This window comes from Salmo salar, chromosome ssa28 (genome assembly GCF_905237065.1).
Source record: "Salmo salar chromosome ssa28, Ssal_v3.1, whole genome shotgun sequence".
NCBI classification, from domain to species: domain Eukaryota; kingdom Metazoa; phylum Chordata; class Actinopteri; order Salmoniformes; family Salmonidae; genus Salmo; species Salmo salar.
In genome coordinates this window covers 18,996,087-19,020,188 of record NC_059469.1, presented here as the reverse complement: position 1 = coordinate 19,020,188, position 24,102 = coordinate 18,996,087, and the positions used below count along the sequence as shown (strand labels likewise).

The following is a 24,102-nucleotide window of genomic DNA, read 5'->3' as shown; positions in this document are numbered from 1 at the left end:
GTGTTGATCAAACACCTTGCCTCAAGTTGAACAAAAGTGGTTCGTGCAAAGAACATCCACAGGGACGGGTAACCGTTTGAAGATGAAAAAGGAAAAAAAGCGCACCGGTGTTTGAATGTCCACGTTTTAACCAAAATGTGAACTTGTTTGACACCCTCCTCCCCCCTTGTGAAGGAGGGACTCCTTTCACTTGTACAAGTTATCTTCTGCGCCCAGGACCTCCCCAAAAGTTTGGCATATAAAAACCCAGTTTACTCATTTGTTTAGGCAGTAGGGAGGTTCTGTCAGGGTCTGGATTGGAGTAACAAAGTACCGGACCCTACTTTTTATGGTTGGAGTCTGAGGAGTTAAAACAGGATTCCCCTTGCCTCAAAGAGTCTACATGTCTAATATTTAGACATGTTCAGCTTTGTGGATATTCGGTTAGCGCTGTTGCTAAGCGCAGCAGTGCTATTGGCAAGAGGTCAAGGAGAGGACGATAGTAAGTATCACTTTATATGAGATTATGGGACACAGGGACGCTCGCAAGAACAATGGATAGCGCGTAAAGGGACCTTTCTATTATGTTTGGGATGATGTAAATGACGCTTACCTACCCTGTGGGACACCTGACGTTAAATTGTCAGCAAACATCATCAAAGGGGTTATATCATTGCTTTTGGAGCTCCGAAGCTCGATGCATTGAACAAGGATTGTATATTTTTTTGCTTCCATGGCTGCTCCGTTCCCTGGCGTGCAGACACATGTTCAGTGAGCATGTTCAGTGAGCCCCTGCGCTCGCTTTTCACGCGCTATTTCATGTCCTCCGGCAAGGAAAATTCTAGCTGTTGCAAAAGCTTGGATGCGCAATGATGACATGATGTTAAAATGGAATTGGAATAAAATACAAATATACAAACCACTTGAAACAATTATATTACTAATGTTAAATACAAATAAGAAATAGGGAAATGTTTTTCAGAAAAAAAGCTCAGAACAAAATATTATTGTCATTGACGCCTATCACCCAAATTCATTAATGATATTATGTACAATGGCAACAACGAATTGTGCCTGGACTGGAACTAGCTCCTGAAAGATTAGGCGATAGGAAAGCCTTATTCCCCATTAGCCTACTAGTATACATGGAAATGTGGAGCCTATTTAATACACTTCATGGCATCTGCAATAAGAACTTTCCATTGCTTGATTTATAATAACTTTAAGCCAGGGAGGCTAATTAAATGAAAATAGTTGTACTATGACGTCTTCAGGAATTGTCTAGACATCAATTTATCAGATTGGGTGGGTATAGCTAGGGGGGTGTGGCTCGGTGGATTATAATACCATTGTACAGGCTTGGAGCGCAGCTCTGTGGCAGATAGTGGAAATGTTGGCCTCATCACCAGAATGACAAAACAAGCCTGGGCCGACTGCCCAAATCACCACACGAACCTTTTCCAGTGTGCCTTGATTGGCTACTTGCAGGATATACAGCCTGACGTTGGCTACAGGCCTAGGCCTACTTCATATTCTTTCGCTTGTAGTTCAAAGTTCAAACATAGGCCTGGGTAAATGTCATTAAACATTATGCATGCCATGAAGAATTTCATGTCATTTGGAAACTTTTTTATGTTTTGCAGGGGCGGCTCCCCCATTTTCACCTACCACGTTACAACTCCCATTAGACATCCCCAATGGCCTTTGGCCAATACTGGTCTACTGCAAAGGCAACAACCAGCGCAACACAATAGGACATTTAGATAATTTATGTCTATAGTTCGGAAAACAATGAAGGGAGAACCCTGTCTCTGTAGGCTACTTTCTCTTAAGAATTCTCTAAATCTATGAAATATCTCAAATATTCTCTAGTTGGGCCATGAGTCTGGGATGTTGGTAGGTATAGGCCTTGCTAATCGTATGCCTATGTCATTCATTGAGAGTGGCCTCCTAGGATCCTACATTATGACTACCTGTGGCAGGACTCGAGTTTCACAGCCATGACTGGTTTGCTTAAACAGTTTATTCTGTTTAAATAATGTATCCTTTTTTTTATCAGACATTCAGACAGTATAATTGGAGAAATAGTTTGCTTTTGAAATGCTCACTTCTGATAGGTCTATTCAATTGCCATGTGACTTACCTTTCGTCTCCAAAACTCTCCATCTTCGCAGGCGGATTCGGCAGCTGCTCGTTGGACGGCCAACAGTACAACGATAAGGATGTATGGAAACCAGAACCCTGCCAGATCTGCGTCTGCGACAGCGGAACCGTTATGTGCGACGAAGTGATTTGCGAGGACACAACCGACTGCGCCGACCCTATCATCCCCGACGGCGAATGCTGTCCTATCTGCCCTGATAGCGAGGGTAGCCTACCTTTGATGACCACTTACACCTGTGCCTTTTGGTAGCGTTCTGGCGCCCCCAGTGGCACCAGTAGGCTGCAACGTTTCCAGTTATAGACAGAGGGGGACAAAGGAAACCGGGCGGGCCTTACACAGCCTTACACGCTGGCCATTACTTAGAATGGACTGTGGATACCTCATTGAGGATAAGCAGCAAAAAAAATCACATTGGATATTACTATTGCTTTTCTTTCCCCCACACCTTCTTTATGAATGGATTAACCCTGTTCAATGCTGGAGATGTGGATGTGCAGATTAATTTTACACACACATTTTATCTTCACTAGGCAAGTCAGTTAAGAACAAATTCTTATTTACAATGACAGCCTAGTGGGTTAACAGTGGGTTAACTGCCTTGTTCAGGGGCAGAATGACAGATTTTGCTCTGGGATTTGATCCAGCAACCTTTCAGTTACTGGCCCAACACTCTTACCACTAGGCTACCTGCCGCCCCAAGGCAGGTATATAGGCCTAATCAGCATTAGGCCTGTAATCCCTTCACACTCTGCTATATGGGATCCAGCCATACAATAATTGTCAACACAGTATTATTGTACATTGAGAATCATTGTTTTACAGGATATGGTTTTTACTACTAAGTTCATGTGTGATATGAGTTTCTAATGGGTAATAATAATATTATCTTTTCCTCTTAATTGATTTCATAGATCCCCAGGTACCAACTGTGCCAAAGGTATTTATGCACATTTTACAACTAATATTGATTGTGTTAATTATGTTATTATGTCATGTTTTATATGTGTTGTAACACATGTATTATTGTGTTACTATGTCAGTGAAAAATCATATTGTCAATGTATTAACATTATTGAATAATGATTGAACTCTGGCCTTCTTACAGGCCTCATAAATAAGCCCATATGTTCATTATGGTTCATATTTATTCAAACTGTGATACCATTCAACTGTGCTGTAGGCCTACCATTTAACCCTCCACCAAAGGTTCAATGCCTTCATTTATGCTAGGCCTACTCTACATGTGTCCTGACTCTAGTAGTTCATAGCTCAGTAGGCCTACACCACTCTCATTGAAGTGCAGTGAAACGAGCACTGCAGCACACCTGATTCTCTTCCTCTTGTTGTACATCCACAGGGACCACAGGGAGGCGATGGCCCCAAGGGTGATGATGTAAGTTTTGAACTGTTTGTTTTCAGAAATAAAATGAAATCATACATACATACATACATACATACATACATACATACATACATACATACATACATACATACATACATACATACATACATACATACATACAACCACAGTGCATTAGTGTCACTGATTCTTTTGAAGAAGCATGGCTTTGTGGAAGTGGTGCTTAAGGTTGAGGCTGAGATTTGAATTGTAAAAGATTGTAAACACAGGTGGGTATTTCGGAAGGGGAGGAGCTGGAGTTTAGGCAAAGGCTTTGACTTATCTGCTGTTTCTGTTCAGTACAGATTTAAGTACCTCAGCACAGAAAAACTATTTTGCAGTATAGTTAATACTATGTCATTTTAACTACTTAACTTATACCAATCTTTCAAAGTAATGATTGAAATTAGTTTCTAGAGACTGGTATGTATTTTTCAAGGATTTGACCTATTGACCTATCAACCTTTGGCGGAACTTTGACCTTTGCATCACAGGTCAAGTGCTCCTGTGGGTGGTAAAATCCAGATGTAGCTTTCTAGCACATGGAGCCCCAAATTCAATCATTAGAGATTTTTTTTGTGTGGGGAAAGCAGCAGGGCCAGAGCTGTTTTCATGGCATGCTGATCCATCTCTCTGTCTTTGTTACTAAGAACCTGTGTATCTGTCTGTCTGTCCATCTCTCCAGGGTCCTGAGGGTGTTCCAGGTAACGATGGCGTGGATGGCCAGCCTGGCCTGCCCGGCCCCCCAGGCCCTCCTGGACCTCCTGGCCTTGGCGGCGGAGTAAGTTACCGCCATGACAAAATCATTTCCAAAGGCTATTTCCTGTGGATATTTACCAGTCACTACCAGTCTAGTACCAGAGTTATCCGTATCCATGGTTTTTGGTATGCCTGAGAGGAAATATTAATAGATATCTAAGTTAGAGAGTAGTGAGTGTATCTCCCTGCTCCTTTCAGCACCAGCGGTGTGTGGACAGCTCCCTAGTCCCTAAATCTGGTTTGTGGAGGAGAGGAGTTAGACTAGAGACAGAATACAGAGGAACACAATAAACTGTTATGATTGTTGAGACAGTTGGTAGTAGAGGGAGACTATTCCTCCTTCTTGATGGTGATGATAGTAGTGACTAGCCACATTGTATGATTCATTGTTTCATGTATCAAGCTGTTATTTCCCCCTCTGACTAAGGCTGCATCCGAAATGGCACCCTATTCCCTATATAATGCACTACATTTGACCAGGTCAATAGGGCGCTGGTCAAAAGTAGTGCACAATATAGGGAATAGGGTGCCATTTGGGACTCAACATACGACTGAGTTACAGACAATTTTATAAACTGTTGTAACCAGTTATGAACAGTTGTAACCAGCCGTTTTGTCACCTCTATGTTGTATGCTTAAGAAACATCCCAAATCCCCCAAAAATAGAAAACAATTGATTATTTATTTCCTTTCCTGCAGAGCTTCTCTCCTCAGATGCACCATGGTTATGACCAGAAATCCGGTGGTGGCCAGGCCCAAATGGGACCGATGGTATGAATGTCCTCATCTTGTCTTCCTCTGTGCTGTTTTAGTGATCAAAGTAGAGCCACATTTCCAGGCTAAATTGAGCTAAGATGTCTGGTCTCAGGCAGTATCAAGCACTATTGTGAACTGTATGCAATGCATACTAGATGACAACATTTCTCTTGTCTGGATTCAGAAATGCACAACCAATATGTATGTGGTCTATACCAAACCTCTACAAAAGCAGTCTTCAGAGCAGTGTTTAAGCTATATAGTTTAAGCTACCAATTACTTCACAATGGAAGAAGTTACACTACACGATAGATACCCTTATAAAATATATAGTTCTATAGTTACTTTGAAAAAGTAGTTCACTACATCCAAACTACTTTGTGAAAAAATATAATCTCTAAATCTGAAATGTCATAGACTACAAATTGCAAGAACAGATCACTCTGGAGTCAGATGTTAACAGAATGTGTAATTTAGCCTAGTAGACACAAAAAAGGTTGATTCAAGTGAGAATTAGCCAGGTCTGAACACTACCAATATTTGAGTTGAATTCAACAACCACCAAGCTACTACAAATGTAGTTGAATTACTAGTTGAACTATATGCAAAACCATTGGGATGCTACAGACAGAAGTTGACACATCAGCTGTACCAAAGTGCTGTGAAGCTTGTGGGTGTCGTGGAGCAAAACAACCAACATGTACATGCTCGTGGGAGTCTCACCTTTCGATTTCTTTATTGTACAGAATAGATTTCCGCGGGGGCGCACACATCAACTCTAGCTGCATGGTATTGCTGTTTTGAAGATCATGGATCCTGTCATGGTTAGGTGATGATTTGCCTATGCAGTGTAGTTTACACTAAGCTGTACAGTACAGTACAGTACAACGCTTTCAGGTTTGCAGTAGTCCTCTGGTAGTGATTGCTCACAATGATCAGCTATGTATTTTATGCTTTAGGTTACAATACCTCACATATTCACTTTATCTCAATCAAGGGAGGTAAAGTACTGTTTCCAATGGTGTCATTTATTAATTGACTAATTGGTTGTTGTGTTTTCCATCAGGGCCCTATGGGGCCCCGTGGTCTCGCTGGACCACCAGGCAACACTGTAAGTATCCTTTCATTATTTCTTTTCATTTTCAACAACAACAACCTCACTCATCTCATGTTTTATAAGACAAATAATGAAACATTTATTTGAATCGCTTTTTATTATACCAGGTGTGAAAATCATTCCAGTTATAACATTTGTTGTACATACATTTATACAGTATACAGTGTAGTATATTTATATTTGTCTTAAGTAATATATATCTTATAACAATACTTCTTATAGGGCCGGTTTCCCAGACAGATTAACCTTGATCCTGAGCATGTTTTTTAGGCCAGGAAAACCAGGCCGTATTTCTTATTACAATAGTGTATATAACCCGTGTCACATGCTCGGATCTGTGTTCCTGTCCTCCACCAGGGTCCCCCCGGTCACCATGGTCCCCCTGGCGAGCCCGGTGAGCCTGGCAGTTCTGTGAGTATACAAAAACGAGAACTTCCTGTTGATTTAAATATCAACTGACAACACATTCTGAAAGCACCACTTCCTGACCATGACCAACAGTTGTAGTAGCAACCCCACCATACCCCCAAAAAGACCCCCCTCCCACAAACACGCACACAGACACACACACACTTCATCCAATTGTGTTTACTTTATATTTCACTGAGCCCTGACATTTGTGATGTACAGCAGTCATAGTAACTATACTCATGCACTAGCAACCTTTGCGAACCAACATCGACACACAAAATCATCCATTTTGAAAGGACACACACACACATCCACTCATCTTTGTTTGTTCCTTGTAGGGTCCCATGGGTGAACGTGGTGCAATGGGCCCCCATGGCAAGAACGGAGACAATGTACGTTATATTTTTTGCACGATCTCAATTTTCATTCTATTTCATTCCATTTGTCAGATCTGTAGCTCGAAAAACATGTTCATTTGTAAACACAGTCAACACAGAACTCAACATAGACTTGTCTAGTCTTACCCCTTTGCAACTTACACCACAATATTTCCCCCCAATGTATATTGTATTGACATGTTATCATTACATACATTTTAATAATATATATAATACATTTCATAGTAATTGTATCATCCATTTTTTTATACAGTTTTTTTATGCCACATTATTATCACTGTTTGTATTAGCGGCAGAATTATTCACAGTGAGAGGACCTCTCTGTCTCTGTGTCTCTCCATTAACCTCTGTCTCCATCCCTCCTCTCTACTCCACAGGGTGAGCCTGGCAGGTCTGGTCGCCCCGGTGAGCGTGGCTCCGCTGGACCTCAGGTGAGTAGCCCTCTAACCCTATAGGTCAAGGGTCAGATGCTCCTGTCAAAACAGACTTGGTTCATATCAGTAAAGGACCTACAGGGCAGCTTTCCTTTGACCAATGTGTTTTTGATGAGAACCATTCTAATAGACTACCGTAAAAGTAAATAACCACTAATACAAAGACATTTTAGTTTCAACATTGAAAAGGCAACACTATTTTCTTTATGTCTCTTATGAAGACGAGTCCACAACATTTCTTCTTCTCCTATCCTACAGGGTGGTCGTGGAACCCCCGGAACTCCTGGCCTCCCCGGCATCAAGGGACACAGAGTGAGTAACATAAGGAGGAGGAGGGACATGAGGATTCTCCAGGGTGAAGTCTCCCCTGGGTACAGATCTAGGATCAGCTTTCCCTCCCCAAATCCTTTCCCTAACCATTAGTAGGGGAAATTAATAACTGACCCAAGAACAGCTACTAGGGGCAACTTCACTCTACTCCCATGATGATATGATGGCCATGACACTACAACTTTCCTACATTACACTCCTAACCATACAGAACAACACCTGACCTAACAAATGCTCTTTGATTTCCTCCCCAGGGTTTCAACGGTATGGATGGCGCCAAGGGAGACGGTGGCCCAGCTGGCCCTAAGGTTAGAAGTCTATCTAATGATATCTATCACCATGTGAGCCTATCATTACCTGTTGCGGAGAACTCATCTGTTCCCCGGTGTTTTCTTCCTATTTTTCTCTCTGTCCCTCTGACCACAGGGAGAGGGCGGTGCCCCTGGATCCAATGGCAACTCCGGTGCTATGGTGAGTATCCCGTTCATATGACAAATACACTTTGATTTCATTTAAGTAAAGCTCTCGTCTCAATAAACACATCAGAGCCCATTAACTCTCAGAAACTTTAAAGATATCAACCTGCTTTCCAGGAGTAGCAAAGACTAAATAATGTCCGTTTTTTAAACGAAACGTTATGGCCCAGTGAAAGTAGCCAGCCGCTGACATTGTTTAGTCATTACTGTACTATCTAGCATTACTGAACTCCCTCTGCTTCACCCCTCCCATCTACCCAGGGTGCACGTGGTCTTCCTGGTGAGAGAGGCCGCCCTGGACCCGCTGGCTCTTCTGTAAGTACCACACTGCACTGCCTTCACTTCATTTTGATTGATAGATTGATTGATCACAACATGAATCGCAGAAAAACCTTAGACACCATCTCCAATGACACAGAAAAGTCTGAGACTTGATGTCATGTTGATGTAATGCTGCAATACCCCTAAATATCAACTCCTGTCTTTAATGTGCAGTATGCTTACACTTGTTCCCCTGGCCAATATGCTTTCATAAATTGTTCTTATCAGAACCAGAAATAAATAGAATTGATAATAATATCCCCCGCATCTTCTTCTAGGGTGCTCGTGGTAACGATGGTAACTCTGGTCCTGCTGGATCCAATGTAAGTATCTTTATTACTGGTGACTAACCTGTCAACCTGTCAAAGCAATTCAGAGTACACCATTCAGTGTCATGTGTTTCTCCTGACTATGTGAATTTAACAAGTGTTTATTTGATCTTTCCAGGGACCCACTGGCCCATCTGGTGCCCCTGGATTCCCCGGAGGTGCTGGAGCTAAAGTATGTCATACCCCCCACCCCACCTCGCTAACCCTAATCCTCTTGTTGCGTCCCAATTCTCCCAAAGTGTGCCAATTGTACAATCGTCACCATGCATTTTGAAAGCACTGGATAGAGGCAGTTTCACCCATATTTCTTACACCAGGCTTTTCCTCTCAAATCCATGATTTAAAGTGAACAAGTACACTCTTAGGGCAGAAGGGTAGAGAATTGGAACCCAGATTGAGAACCTGATCTGATATAGGCAGTGGCCACCAGATGGCATATGTACACCTCGTGGTACACCTCTCTACTGTTCCCTTACTGTAGACTACAGTACAGAGCTCTATTAGAGAGGAAACAATGAGAGGAGGGAGAAGATGAAGTGGTTCAGAATATGAAAGATATAAAAATAACATGATTAATTATCTTCCTACATTCCTATGCACACACACACCCACCCACCCACACATACACACCCGCACACACACACCCACCCACCCACCCACCCACCCACCCACCCACCCACCCACACATACACACCCGCGCACACACACACACAGACAACCCCCCCTCTCCGTCCCCCTACACACACACAACGGTAACATCAGTCACAAAGACTAAATATCCAGTATCCATACGCCCTCCTAATTCCCTCTCTGCTGCCCCCCTTAGGGAGAGACTGGTCCTCAAGGAGGACGTGGCTCAGACGGACCCCAAGGATCTCGTGGAGAGCCCGGTAACCCCGGACCCGCTGGTGCTGCTGGACCCTCTGTGAGTACTGTTGTGCATGCATATGCTTGCCCTGATATGCTTATATGATTATTTCTCTTGGTTGCAAATGCTTATATGTCCTTGTCTTACATACTGTAAATCCTTATCCATATATATATATATATATATATGTATGTATGTGTGTATTTTCTTATGGTTGCCCTCATAGTGCACCATCTAACCTCAGACCCCTGATGTTTACTGTAATATAATGTCCCTCCCTCTTCCCCTCTCTCTTCCTCTCTTTTCCTCTCTTCTCCTGTAACCAAACAGGGTGCCCCTGGAAGTGATGGCCAAGCAGGAGGCAAGGGTTCCACTGTAAGTATGAGCCATGTGGATACATCAAACTGATTGTTCAAATGATCTATGATAGATTATGTTCAAATGAATACTGGTAATACTTCATATAGAAATTATAATGTACGCTTTTATGCAAAACGACTAACGGTATAGTATGTCCATACTGGTACTGGTACACTAACGTTTGTCTCCTCTTGTCTGTCCCAAAGGGTGCTGCTGGTATCTCTGGTGCTCCTGGTTTCCCAGGAACTCGTGGCCCCGCTGGACCCCCTGGATCTGGTGGTGGACCCGGCCCCAAGGGTAACCATGTGAGTACCACTGTTACGATCACTATTTTGTAAATTGGTCAAATAGCATTTAATGTATACACTCGCTGTACTGCATTATTTGGTGATGTGCTTGTGCTATTTTGATCAAGCAGTCATGGCGAGTATTGCTTTGTAAATTGGTACAACACAAAATTCAATAGAACACAGTAATTTAATGCATCTCTATGGGGTAAAAAAACTATGAAACTTTTGTAGCACTTCACTCCATTTTGTGATGTGTAATATTGACCAGGAAGTAGTGGTGTGTAACCTGATGTGATTTGTTTGTTTGTTTTCCCTTACAGGGTGAGCACGGAGCCCAAGGCCCCAAGGGAGAGCCCGGTGTAAAGGGAGAGCCTGTAAGTTTGCAATGAACTCTATGATATATCACCTATGGAAACACAATCTTGCACACTGTATTTAGCAAGCAGCTTACCATGTCTCAAAACATTTAGAGGATGTATCCGGGACACAGATTAAGCAAGCCCAGTTCTGGACCAACAAGCATCTTCACTGGAAAATCCCAATGAATGTAGCTTTTTGTTCAGGACTATGATCAATCTGTGTCTGGGCCATAGGTGTCTAACCCAGGTGTATAACCTGTTTCTTCTGAAGGTGTTGTTAGACTGGTGAGTTTACTGTACTATGGGTCTGGTCTCATGTCTGACCCCTCTGTCCTTTCCACCTCTTTCTCCAACCAGGGTTCCACTGGTCCCGGCGGACCCCCTGGACCCTCTGGTGAGGAGGGAAAGAGAGGCGCCCGTGGTGAGCCCGGTGGAGCTGGTGGTGTTGGACCCCCTGGAGAGCGTGTACGTTCCCCACCTCTGACTCCTCAGCCCCTTTCTCCCATGTCAGATAACCCTTCCCTGAAGTGCCTCTACTCATAACTAATGTGTCTCTACACAGAGATTCATTTTAAAGTGTTTGTGTTTTGTTTTCTCCATATGTTTACAGTAAATATGTTTATTTATTTTAGAATATGAAAAACCATCAACCAACCATCAGAGCCTCAGCCACCAGTCTATACTACTTAGAGCCTCAGCCACCAGTCTATACTACTTAGAGCCTCAGCCACCAGTCTATACTACTTAGAGCCTCAGCCACCAGTCTATACTACTTAGAGCCTCAGCCACCAGTCTATACTACTTAGAGCCTCAGCCACCAGTCTATACTACTTAGAGCCTCAGCCACCAGTCTATACTACTTAGAGCCTCAGCCACCAGTCTATACTACTTAGAGCCTCAGCCACCAGTCTATACTACTTAGAGCCTCAGCCACCAGTCTATACTACTTAGGCCCAGAACCATCTGCATACTGTAGAATACGTTGAATTCCCAGGGGTCAGTGTTTGTCAGTCAAGCCCTGACTTTGTGATATGGTGTGCCTGTGCTATGGGCCCAAGTGTAATGTTGGTTCTGTTTCTTCCAACAGGGTATGCCTGGTATGCGTGGTTTCCCCGGTTCTGATGGAGCTGCCGGTGGCAAGGTGAGTCAATAGTCAGATATAATAATGATATAATCCTATAATAATATGTGTACAGTGTGTATACGACAAATACACTTTGATTTGATTTTAATAGTTAATAAACTGTCAACTATAAAGCCATAGTCTAAGAAACATGAGACCTGGTGTGTAGCGTGAAGCACCATGTTTGGTCATACGTGAAATGAAGGAGCACTGTAAGCATCGTAGCAGAACATTGTATTGAACCTAGAAACACATTTTATTCAGCACACGATCCTTAACTATGCTGTCTGTATGTGTCCTTATGGTTACCCTCATGTAGCACTATCTCATCTCTGAGTCCTGGAGCTTACTGTAATGTTTACCTATCAAAACTTGGCGCTGACATCACCAATTGACCTTCCTATGTGATAGGGTGGCCCTGGTGAGCGTGGAGCCAATGGACCAATGGGAGCCCAAGGTGCCACTGGTGAGGCTGGTCGTCCTGGCGAGCCTGGCATGCCCGGATCCAAGGTGAGTGGTACCTGTCCACATCTCTCTCTATTTCTCTCTTTCTCTCATTGTAAAAAAATACAAATAAATGACCATCAATTCACCATGTGACCTTTAACTTTACTGTAAGAGCACAGTTTACTACATGATATATCATTCACATAGATGTTGTGCAGACTTGTAGTCTTTGAGTATTGTAACCTGTATTCTCAGGTAGAATGTCATCTAATGTGTTTTCTTCTCTCCCTGCCTGCTGTAGGGTATGACTGGCAGCCCTGGCAGCCCCGGACCCGATGGGAAAGTTGGCCCTGCTGTAAGTACTACTGACCTATTCACTGCAAACTCAATGCATACTTAATTACTATATTATTACTATGATATATAATATACTATATTGCCAAGAGGACATTATCGAGAGGATTTAACACGTTTTATCCTCCACGTCCCTTAGTCATGATGCAACGATAGCAGATCATGTGGTAGTCATTGCATTTGTTCAATCTGGAAGGCACCAAACCCTTTCATAACCTGTGTGATCCTTCTCTTCTCCTGATGTACTGTAGGGTGTCACTGGAAACGATGGTCGCTCCGGACCCCCAGGCTCCTCTGGAGCCAGAGGTCAGCCTGGAGTCATGGGATTCCCTGGACCCAAAGGACCTGCTGTGAGTAAACAAACAAGCTAACAAACATACAAACAAATGAACATGAATTTCCTTCCTAAATAGTTGTTACTAATGAATTATTTTCACCATGCTATTTCATGTTCTGAAAAAATCTAAATGAATGGTAGGGCTGGTGTTCAGTGTGTTTTCTGACACTCTGTATAAAATCTAAATGTATTGTACATTTTGTCTGTCTCTTCCGTATAGGGTGAAAATGGCAAGCCCGGCGAGAGAGGTGAAGCTGGAGCTGTTGGTGGTCTTGTAAGTAAAGCTATACGTATACCTGAAACAGATAGGATCAATCATTCATACTGTATCCTTTATGCGATATGGGCCCAATTGTGGACTGAAGTCCATGTTAAGTCAACTTATATCAAGTCAGAATAGGGCTCTTTGTCTATAGGCCATTGTGTGTTTTCTTGGGTTTGTAATAGACTCCATCTTGTTTCTGTCTAGGGTGCTCCTGGTAAAGATGGTGACTCTGGTGCTCCTGGAGCCCAAGGGCCTGCTGTAAGTATTCACAAATACTTTTCTTAGAATTAATGGTACATTTAGCCACACACATCTCCAGTACATTGTCTCCTTCAATATTGGATTGTCTCTTAACACGTTGAGACACCTTTGTATGAATTCATTCATGAGCCACCCAGACACCATACTTAAACTGCGCACTGATATAGTTCCCCCCTTGTGTTCCAGGGTGCTCAAGGAGAGAAAGGAGAGGGCGGCCCCGCCGGACCTAATGGATTCCAAGTAGGTTACCAATCACAATCCTAACCTCCACAATCATTACTTGTCTCCATATTCACATTTTCTAACAGTAATGTTACATGTTGACCTGAAATCTCAACCACACTTCTCCCCTCTTCCCTATAGGGTCTGCCTGGAACTCAGGGAGCTACTGGTGAGCCTGGCAAGGCTGGTGAGCAGGTAAGTAGTACCCTCCATCACAGAGATCCTATAGGTTCTAGATGTAATTCCATGACATATTGAATTGAAATTGGAAAAGTATACCTTATATACTGCTGGAAAGCAAGTTTTTTACCCAAATGCAGTTGTTGAAGTCTAATCAGCCGCTATCAAGCAATAAATGTCATTATGTGGAAAATGTTGCTATAAAAAGGGCTATAAATACATTTGATTGATTGGTTGATTGACTGATCCCCTCTCCTCTGTCGCTCCACAGGGTGTGCCCGGTGAGGTTGGAGGTCCCGGCCCCAGTGGATCCAGAGTAAGTACAGTACCTTACTGCAGCTCTGGATAGGATCTGAAACCCCAGAAGCTGCCATCTGTCTAAGCTGCCTTCTTCAGTAGCTGTTCCATTACTAAACATGATGTTCACGGATCTTCTCCCTGATCCTCTCCTCCCATCTTCTCCACCTCTTTTCCTCCCCTCTCCACCACATCCTCAGGGTGACAGAGGTTTCCCAGGCGAGCGTGGTGGCCTCGGATCTGCTGGCCCCACTGGACCCCGTGGAGCCAATGGTTCTCCTGGTAACGATGGTGCTAGGGTAAGAGAACACTGGAGAGCACAGATACAGATGACATCATTGATTAAATAATTAAGTTGGTCCTTCTGTTGATCCAAGGACTGAGAATTACATTAGGCCCCATACAACCATATCATTAGTCGTTTTCTTATTTATTTTATCACCGCAACAAATATTTTTAAGGATGTAACATTTTTGTTGATATATTATTTGGCCATAATGTGAAAGGAGTTTTAATGTATGTCTCTGTCTACCATATTTGTTCAGGGTGAGAGTGGTGCTGCTGGTGCCCCTGGTGGTATGGGAGCTCCAGGTCTGCAGGGAATGCCCGGAGAGCGCGGCTCAAGTGGCAACTCTGGTGCCAAGGGAGAACGAGGTGATGGTGGCCCCAAGGGAGCCGACGGTGGCCCTGGAAAAGACGGCATGCGTGGTATGACTGGACCCATCGGACCCCCTGGACCCACTGGTGCTCATGGAGAAAAGGTAAGAGCAAAATGCTGTTTGGATGAAACGGTTTGATTACTCAGTAAACAGTGTAATATCATTTGTTGAAAAACGAACGCGTATCTACAGCCTTGATGTATAACATTATTTTTTAAAGTATTAAGTATTCAATTGAGACAAATATGAGATAGTTTTATTCTCATCTGATTGCCGCTCTCCCCCTCTTTCTCTCTCTCTCTCTCTCTGTGTTTAGGGTGAGGGTGGTCTCGGTGGCCCCCCTGGCCCCACTGGAGGTCGCGGTTCCCCTGTGAGTATCTTCCAATGACATACTACATCTTCACCTGCTTATGACGGTGGTGTAATACCCCGAATGATGGCACGCCATTTCTCTTTATCACACTATATATGTTTTTCATTCCCAACCTCTGTGTTTTCTACCCATAATCCTCTAGGGTGAGCGTGGTGAGCATGGTGCCCCTGGACCTGCTGGATTCGCTGGACCCCCTGTGAGTAGCATCATCACCCTATCTGGTCCAGTCCAGAACACTCTGAAGCTGGTCACAGTTCTGCTTCCAGTGGAATCCCATAACCCAGTAATGACCAGTCTTGACCAGTCCTTTCCACTTCTCTCTTCCCACTTCAGGGTGCTGATGGTCAGCCTGGCAACAAGGGAGAGGCCGGTAACAACGGCCCCAAGGGTGAGGCTGGTGCTCCCGGGCCCGGTGGACCCGTTGGTGCTCCCGGACCTCAGGTATGGCTGTCTGAGGCTGTCCAATCAGCTTTAACTCCTGACCCTCCAGACCCTCCCCCCCCAACTACAACATTTTATAATGTGTCCAACTGATGCATACTTATCATTTATATGCATTCAAATTTCCAAGATAGGTAGAAATATACATTTTTCATGTTGCTGTTTGTTCCTGAATCAACCAATTCAGGAACAGTTTGCAAATATACAGGACAAGTTACTTTTAGCTAACGGGGCACCCATGTACAACATATATATCCTGTAACGTACTGTAATACAGTGACCGATAGAAATAGTCTCTCACCATTAGAAGGTGCTTAGGACTGAAAAGGTGATGTGACAGTCCTGTGTTTCTTTTTCTTTTCTTTTATTTCACCTTTATTTAACCAGGTAGGCTAGTTGAGAACAAGTTTTCATTTACAACTGCGACCTGGCCAAGATAAAGCAAAGCAGTTCGACACATACAACAACACTGTCCTAAATAATATCATAATGTGCAGTGCATATATTTATTATCCTATGTCCTATTTATTGTTTTTATGGCCTAACTCCCTGTTGTTTGTGTCCTCAGGGGCCCGCTGGTAATTCTGGTGCTAAAGGAACTCGTGGTGCACCTGGACCCCCTGTAAGAACCTCAAACTTCTCCTCAAATCGTTCATAACAACACTTTTAATTGCTTTAAACTGAACAAAATATATACAAAACAAAGAGTTGTAAAGTATGTGTTTTTTTGTGAAAGCTATTCTGTTATCTCTTGTGTGTGCGTGTGTCCGTAGGGTGCTTCCGGTATGCCTGGTCCTGGTGGAAGAGTTGGTCCTCCTGGTGGAAGTGTAAGTTCACCTAACCAAGGTCCTCCATCTTCTCAACAATCTATCAAACAGTCCCATTCATGCACACTGAAACATATCAAGTTTGGCTTTTTGAGTTAAACATCTTTAACTCACATACTTTTATACTTTTAAAAAATGTTGCTCTGAACAAACTCGCCTCATCTCCTAAATGTTTTCAGGGAGCCCCCGGATCCGCAGGCCCCCCCGGCCCCGCTGGTAAAGAGGGACAGAGGGGTGGACGTGGTGAAACTGGTAATGCTGGTCGCCCAGGTGAGGCTGGAGCCGCCGGACCTCCAGGTCCCTCAGGACCCTCTGGATCTAAGGGTAACGATGGTCCAATGGTAAGTAAAGATATATAAACAACAACAGCAGCAATAAACAAAGTAGTAAACAGAACAACACATCAAATACTAAAGGGATGAAGGGATATTGGGCAAAAACAACAATTATTATATATTTTTTATTTCCCAGCAATTTTCAAGCATTACAAAACTAAATAAAAACAATTTAATGTACCAGATGGAATGTTTAAAAAACAACAACAATGAAACACAAAAAATACAAATGAAAATCTGTAATGCTGCTTTATTTGTAACATATGTATGTAGTCAAGTTTAAACCATGTTGATTCATCTCTTTATAAAGGCTTTTTCTGGTTCTCCCTGCTGCAGTGAATAATCTGTCATCTTTTTCTCCAGGGAGCCCCAGGAACCCCCGGACCCGGAGGTATTGCTGGACAGCGTGGTATTGTGGGGGGCCCCGGAGGAAGGGGACCCAGCGGTACTGCAGGAACACCAGGACCAGCTGTGAGTGTTCCCATCAACAACAACCCCCCCAAAACACTGACCATATTACTCTTAACCTCTATCAAAAGTATTATCTCACAAAAAAATGACTTTTTGTCTTAGCTTTGTCTCTACTCCTAAAGCCTTCACACTTGACACTTAACCCTTGACTTGTCCCTTGTCCTCTCTCAGGGAGAGCCCGGTAAGCAGGGACCTGGCGGCCCCGTCGGTGAGCGTGGCTCCCCTGGCCCCATGGGACCCCCTGGCCTGTCTGGTGCGCCCGGTGAAGCTGGTCGTGAGGGTTCCGCTGGTCACGATGGTGTTTCCGGCCGCGATGGACCCCCCGGCCCCAAGGTAAGCCTCCACTATCAAACCACCTGCTACACCGAACTTCTGTTATAAACAACATTGCTGCTGGATAATATATATAAACAGACTACTTTTCTTATAATGTATACACGTACTGCATTTTTAAGTAGAGCTTTTCAAGACGCTCAAAGAGCTTTAAGGGAGGAAACTCACCTCATCCACCAACAGGAAACTCACCTCATCCACCAACACTTGTCCCCATCACTGGTGACATTACCCTGATGGCTCTTTGTCTGTGTGTGGGTGTTTGTCCGTGTGTGTGTTCATTGCAGGGTGACCGTGGTGAGAATGGTAATGCTGGTTCCCCTGGTGCTCCCGGACCTCCCGGTGCCCCCGGCCCCTCTGGTGCTTCTGGCAAGACTGGTAGCCGTGGAGAGTCTGTAAGTACCTCTTCTCGTCAATTTAGGGGTCGACTATAGTAACTTTCAGGCCTTACACATTTTTTTTCATTTTGGACATTTGTTGGACTAGCTCGCAATGTTACCCTGACATACCCTGTGGTACATCAATGTTACCCTGACATACCCTGTGATACATACCCTGTGATACATCAATGTTACCCTGACATACCCTGTGATACATCAATGTTACCCTGACATACCCTGTGAACATACCCTGTGATACATCAATGTGCTGTATATAAGCAGATTAGTGAATCACCATTCATTCAGGTATTATTTATCATTTTTTATTATATGCAGTTATTCTTTACACACTTATCATTATCCTTGATTCTCTCTCTTTATATCTCTCTCTCCCTCTCTCTCTCAGGGTCCTGCTGGTCCCGCTGGCCCTAACGGTCCTGCTGGTGGTCGTGGTGGTCTTGTAAGTTTTCTGTCAGCATTTTGGCATCCTTACACCTTAACCTAATGCATTGTAAGGATGTCTGATATTTATTGGCAGTGTTGATTACCTGTTTGACCCCTTGGCCTATCTCTGCAGGGACCTGCTGGTGCTCGTGGAGACAAGGGAGAGGCTGGAGAGGGTGGAGAGAGAGGCCACAAGGGACACAGAGGTTTAAACGGCATGCCCGGTCTTCCTGGACCTTCTGTGAGTATACCAGGCTTATTATATCATACAACTCCTGACTAATATAATGCATCATATGTTAAAGTAAGGTGCTACTCTTTATGCTTATGTACTGCCATTTTAAAAGTTGTTTTTTATTTAATTTGAGGCATTAAGGAAGCATGCACATTGTCTCTGGGCTGAAGATCTGTTGTTCTCTATGCTTTACCATGGCTGATCTAATGTGTGATTAATGTGATGTATCTGGTTCTAGGGTTCCCCTGGCGAGTCTGGACCTGCTGGACTTAACGGACCTTCTGGACCCCGAGTGAGTGTGACACACACTTCAAGCCCATCAATAGAACATGAATCAAGGCTGATAATATAATATACATATGTCATGTTGTGTTCTTTACCATAACAACATGATTACACACATCAGATTACGCAGGGATTTCCTATCTATTCCTTTATTAAAGTCATGTTGTGTTCTTTACCATAACAACATGATTACACACATCAGATTACGCAGGGATTTCCTATCTATTCCTTTATTAAAGTCATGTTGTGTTCTTTACCATAACAACATGATTACACACATCAGATTACGCAGGGATTTCCTATCTATTCCTTTATTAAAGTCATGTTGTGTTCTTTACCATAACAACATGATTACACACATCAGATTACGCAGGGATTTCCTATCTATTCCTTTATTAAAGTCATGTTGTGTTCTTTACCATAACAACATGATTACACACATCAGATTACGCAGGGATTTCCTATCTATTCCTTTATTAAAGTCATGTTGTGTTCTTTACCATAACAACATGATTACACACATCAGATTACGCAGGGATTTCCTATCTATTCCTTTATTAAAGTCATGTTGTGTTCTTTACCATAACAACATGATTACACACATCAGATTACGCAGGGATTTCCTATCTATTCCTTTATTAAAGTCATGTTGTGTTCTTTACCATAACAACATGATTACACACATCAGATTACGCAGGGATTTCCTATCTATTCCTTTATTAAAGTCATGTTGCCGGTGGAATGGAAGGAATAGGACCTCTGATGAAGGCTGAAATGTCAACTTGTTAAATAGTTGTTTAAATAAATAAGGGTGAGCGAGTGTTGTGCCTTTTCCTTTTCAAGGGATATGACTTCTAAAGGAGTTGTTGTTTTGTCTCTGTCCTACAGGGACCCCACGGTTCTTCTGGCTCCGCCGGCAAAGATGGCATGAACGGTCTGCCTGGACCCATCGGACCCCCCGGACCCCGTGGTCGCAACGGAGAGATGGGAGCAGCTGTAAGTCTCACACTAACCTCTTCCTTTCCTCCACAAGCACACACAGCACACACAGCACACAGCACAGAGCGCACAGCACACAGCGCACAGCACACACAGCACACACAGCGCACAGCACACACAGCACACACAGCGCACAGCACACACAGCACACAGTGCACAGCACACACAGCACACGGCACACACAGCGCACACAGCCTTTGAGGCCAGATTTGACCCCTTTCTATCCTCTTCTTTCCTACCCAGGGTGCTCCTGGTTCTCCTGGTCTGCCCGGTCCTCCAGGTCCCGCTGGCGGCGGCTTCCATGTCGCACCAATCTACAACCAGGAGAAGGGACCTGACCCCATGCGAGGAGGAGGAGGATACCACTACCGCGCTGACGAGCCTGACATGATGAACGGCCGTGACATGGAGGTGGACACCACCCTGAAGAGCCTCAGCCAGAAGGTGGAGAACATCCGCAGCCCCGAGGGATCCCAGAAGAACCCCGCCCGCATGTGCCGTGACATCAGGATGTGCCACCCCGAGTGGAAGAGCGGTAAGTCCCAGGCTCAGTCCAGCCCACCCTCCAGACAGACACTGGTCATGGACTAGGCATGCTGTGATCAGTGATTGGTTGGTTGGATTTATAAGATACTCAAAACACAACCAAAACATCAAAGAGCTAGCAGCCTACATAAACTTTATTACTACTTTATTTTACTTTCATTTTCACCTTAAGCACCTTGATGGCTTATCTTCTGATCTTTCTTTAACCCACAGGCCAGTACTGGGTGGACCCCAACCAGGGGTCTCCTCTGGATGCTGTCCAGGTCTACTGCAACATGGAAACCGGAGAGACCTGTGTCTATCCATCCCAGGATACCGTCCCCATGAAGAACTGGTACACCAGCAAGAACATCAGGGAGAAGAAGCACGTCTGGTTCTCAGAGTCTATGGACAATGGCTTCCAGGTATGGACCATTCAGCGTAACCAGGTGTCAGGAACTCCAATCAGAGCTCGGGTAGAAATGACTCGGTCTTACACTCAAACCTGGATTGCTAGGGAAGTCTTGCAAGTCCAAGTCGAGTCCCATACTGGACTTGGACTTGAGGTTTAGTGTCCTGCCTTCACTACAACACTACCTTCATGATACTAACCCCCTCCTCTCTCCTTCTCCAGTTCCAGTATGGTAGCGAGGGATCCAACCCAGAAGACGTCAACATCCAGCTGACCTTCATGCGCCTGATGTCCAACGAAGCGTCCCAGAACGTCACGTACCACTGCAAGAACAGCATTGCCTACATGGACGAGGCCACGGGCAACCTGAAGAAGGCCCTGCTGCTCCAGGGAGCCAACGAGATCGAGATCAGAGCTGAGGGCAACAGCCGCTTCACATACAGCGTCAGCGAGGACGGCTGCACGGTGAGACGCCTACTACTACTGTCTACTTTTACTGTCCCCTACTCTCTTCTATTATCTTTCAGCTCCCTTCTGCGCTCTTCCACTCGCTGCTATTCTCTTCTCTCTTTACTCTCGTATTTAACTGTCTTCTACTGTCTTCTACTCTGCTCTTCTCTCTTCTACTCTGTTGTCTTTATATCTCTTCTCTCTTTTTTGTTTTGTTCATCTGCTATCACATGAGGTAGTGGTGCATTGGCTTCATTTTGAGATAAGACAGTGTGAAATCCATGTTATGGAACTAAAGATAGATGAAGTGACTAAATAAAAGAGGGGTTATGTAGAGGTTAGCGTGTGATCAACCCCTTTTACCAAGACTGTTTTTGATTCTGACCCATGTTCTCTCCTCTCTCTCTCTCTCTCTCTCTCCATTCCACAGTCACATACTGGCACATGGGGCAAGACAGTCATCGACTACAAGACATCAAAAACATCTCGCCTGCCCATCATTGACATCGCTCCTATGGACGTTGGTGCACCTGATCAGGAGTTTGGCGTCGAAGTTGGCCCCGTCTGCTTCGTATAAAGAAAAAGAAATGTGGACATGAAATTGTTTTTTTTTTCCCTAGCCGTCATCTCTAATTCTATTTTCTATGCATTACCTACAAACTCATTCGGCTGCCAAACAGTTCCACGAGTTTGAAACTACTCTGCCGAAGACGTCGTTTGCGTGTTTTTGATTCTGAATAATTTGTTTGAGGGGACTGCTACTTCAACCGAAACCTACAACAATCAAGGACACTTAAAAAAGAATATTTTGTTTCCACTGGACACAAGAAAATGATTTTAAGTGTAAAATCTCCCCTGGAGAAACACAATGAGATACAGGTGACTTTTTTACCACTGCGGAAGGACAATGAAACCAACAAATGCTATGTACCATTTTCTGGTATTAAATACATCTTAAAAACTGAGTGTCTTCTTGTTCTAAATTCATGACAAAAAAACATCTGAAAGTTCACCTTCACTTTAAATACCTTAATGGCTACCTCAGAGAAGAAGTCCATGTTACCCAAAATGTTTCATGAACACTAGGGCAGATTTTACGCTACAGGAGTATTATCAGAAAGAAAACAACTGTCAAAGGTGCTATAATATCAACTCATGAGGTCCAGTTATTGGTATTTGATAGAGAATTCCTTTCCTGTCATAATTAGCTAACAACCATCGGATCTTTGGTGCTAACAAATCAACACGATGTCTTCTTTGTTGTCAATGTAGTTCAATTGTTTTCTTTGTGAAGTGTTGGTTAATTAACAGTTCCGGAATATGATTTACTGTGGATATAATTCATGCTATGGTGTCTGGTGCAGATTTAAGCAAGTGGTTTTGTTTTTAGTTATATTTCATTTCCCCTGCCCCCACCTGATGTTTAAGTGTCAACCCTTTATGTGTGCCTTACCCTTCCGATTGTCCCTGTCACTGCACCACTCGACCCCCCCATCCTTTCGTTTGTGTTTTGTTTGTTGAAAAAAATTGAGTTTCTAAAAAAAGAAAAGAGTCAAAAAAAATCTGTGAAGCAGACACACTTCCATGGTTTTGAAAAAAGAGAATCTGTACTGATGTTGTACATGTATAATAAATCAAGATGTTTTTAATTATTTGGATACTGAATAAAGCATGTGAAGTGGTCTACTCGATGTTTGACATGTCACCTTGGTTTTCTCCATTCATTTCACATCATACCTAAATCAAACCAGCAACCGACAATCCAGTGACAGTGACTGATTGATTATACAAATGTAATATTTTATATAGGTTATTTTTGGCTGTTGGTGAAATAATCTCCCAAATAGCTTAAAGTGTAACTTCCCTTAAAATCCTGAAATCTGATATTCTAGGCTTAAAGCCCATGTTGAACCCTTTCTTGGGAAACATAATATTAAGGAATTAACTGTAGCCCTTGTCACAACTGACTTGATAGGCTATCCATTCCTCCTCATCGAACCCTGAGTGTGACTTGCGGGACATACAGTAGATGCAGGATGGTAAGGAGCAATTTGGATTAAAAGTGATGTGCTATTAGGCATAGTTGTTTTGGTTGAAATAAACGAACAATTTTTTAAATCTCTAGTGCTCCGAATTTGCAGCTACACAAGAATTACACAATAATAAATAATAAATTAGTTGACCATAATATACATGACCATCTGCATAGTCAGCCACACATTTTGATTGAAGCTTCTGAGCCTTATCACCGTTTTGTTGGATCCTAGAATTAGCAATGTAGCCTTGTACTGACCCCTGGTGGAATCCCGTGGAACAGCTCTAGAATTACGACAGAGTGGGGCAGGCTACCGTGTGGGTTACTGTCTGTCTACCTACTGCAGGTCTACTATGGAAAGTCGTTTTAACATAATCCTCCAAACCAGAGTGCCGCGTGGCAAGACACGTTCACAGGTCCAGTCACAAAACGGAGACATGCTGAAACGTGTGGATTCTGTGGATGCTATTCTACTACAATGCCCTTTTATGGATCATCTGCATTTTTGTTTTGAATATGAAGCCCAGATGACAAGTGGAGTTTTGATTCTGGTAATATATATATTTTTAAAAGAGAATTTGTCTTCCTAAAGATGATTTGGATCAAATGGAATATTCGATGCTGCATGCTCCTATGTGTGGTTCACTTTGAATTGTGTATTT

The 24,102-nt window shown here is 43.5% G+C and overlaps 1 protein-coding gene across 2 annotated transcripts; it reads left to right on the top strand.

Moving 5' to 3' along the window:
- Window positions 1-179: 179 nt before the first annotated feature.
- On the top strand, window positions 180-23,108 carry col1a1b (collagen, type I, alpha 1b). 2 transcript variants are annotated; one of them, XM_014179844.2, is made up of 49 exons: window positions 180-481; window positions 2,154-2,348; window positions 3,055-3,080; window positions 3,501-3,536; window positions 4,228-4,323; window positions 5,001-5,072; window positions 6,124-6,168; window positions 6,532-6,585; window positions 6,924-6,977; window positions 7,361-7,414; window positions 7,676-7,729; window positions 8,002-8,055; window positions 8,174-8,218; window positions 8,485-8,538; window positions 8,823-8,867; window positions 8,992-9,045; window positions 9,700-9,798; window positions 10,072-10,116; window positions 10,308-10,406; window positions 10,712-10,765; window positions 11,108-11,215; window positions 11,838-11,891; window positions 12,285-12,383; window positions 12,622-12,675; window positions 12,926-13,024; window positions 13,232-13,285; window positions 13,481-13,534; window positions 13,724-13,777; window positions 13,901-13,954; window positions 14,211-14,255; window positions 14,437-14,535; window positions 14,782-14,997; window positions 15,212-15,265; window positions 15,411-15,464; window positions 15,602-15,709; window positions 16,278-16,331; window positions 16,483-16,536; window positions 16,716-16,877; window positions 17,235-17,342; window positions 17,514-17,675; window positions 17,963-18,070; window positions 18,462-18,515; window positions 18,633-18,740; window positions 18,973-19,026; window positions 19,908-20,015; window positions 20,262-20,553; window positions 20,778-20,968; window positions 21,178-21,420; window positions 21,836-23,108. In XM_014179844.2, exons 1-49 carry the CDS (start codon window positions 400-402, stop codon window positions 21,980-21,982), a joined length of 4,368 nt encoding a protein of 1,455 aa, XP_014035319.1. In that variant the 5' UTR covers window positions 180-399; the 3' UTR covers window positions 21,983-23,108. The 2 variants fall into 2 exon arrangements, with proteins under 2 accessions (XP_014035319.1, XP_045566044.1); XM_045710088.1 differs by lacking the exons at window positions 15,602-15,709; window positions 16,278-16,331.
- The last annotated feature ends 994 nt before the right edge of the window (window positions 23,109-24,102 follow it).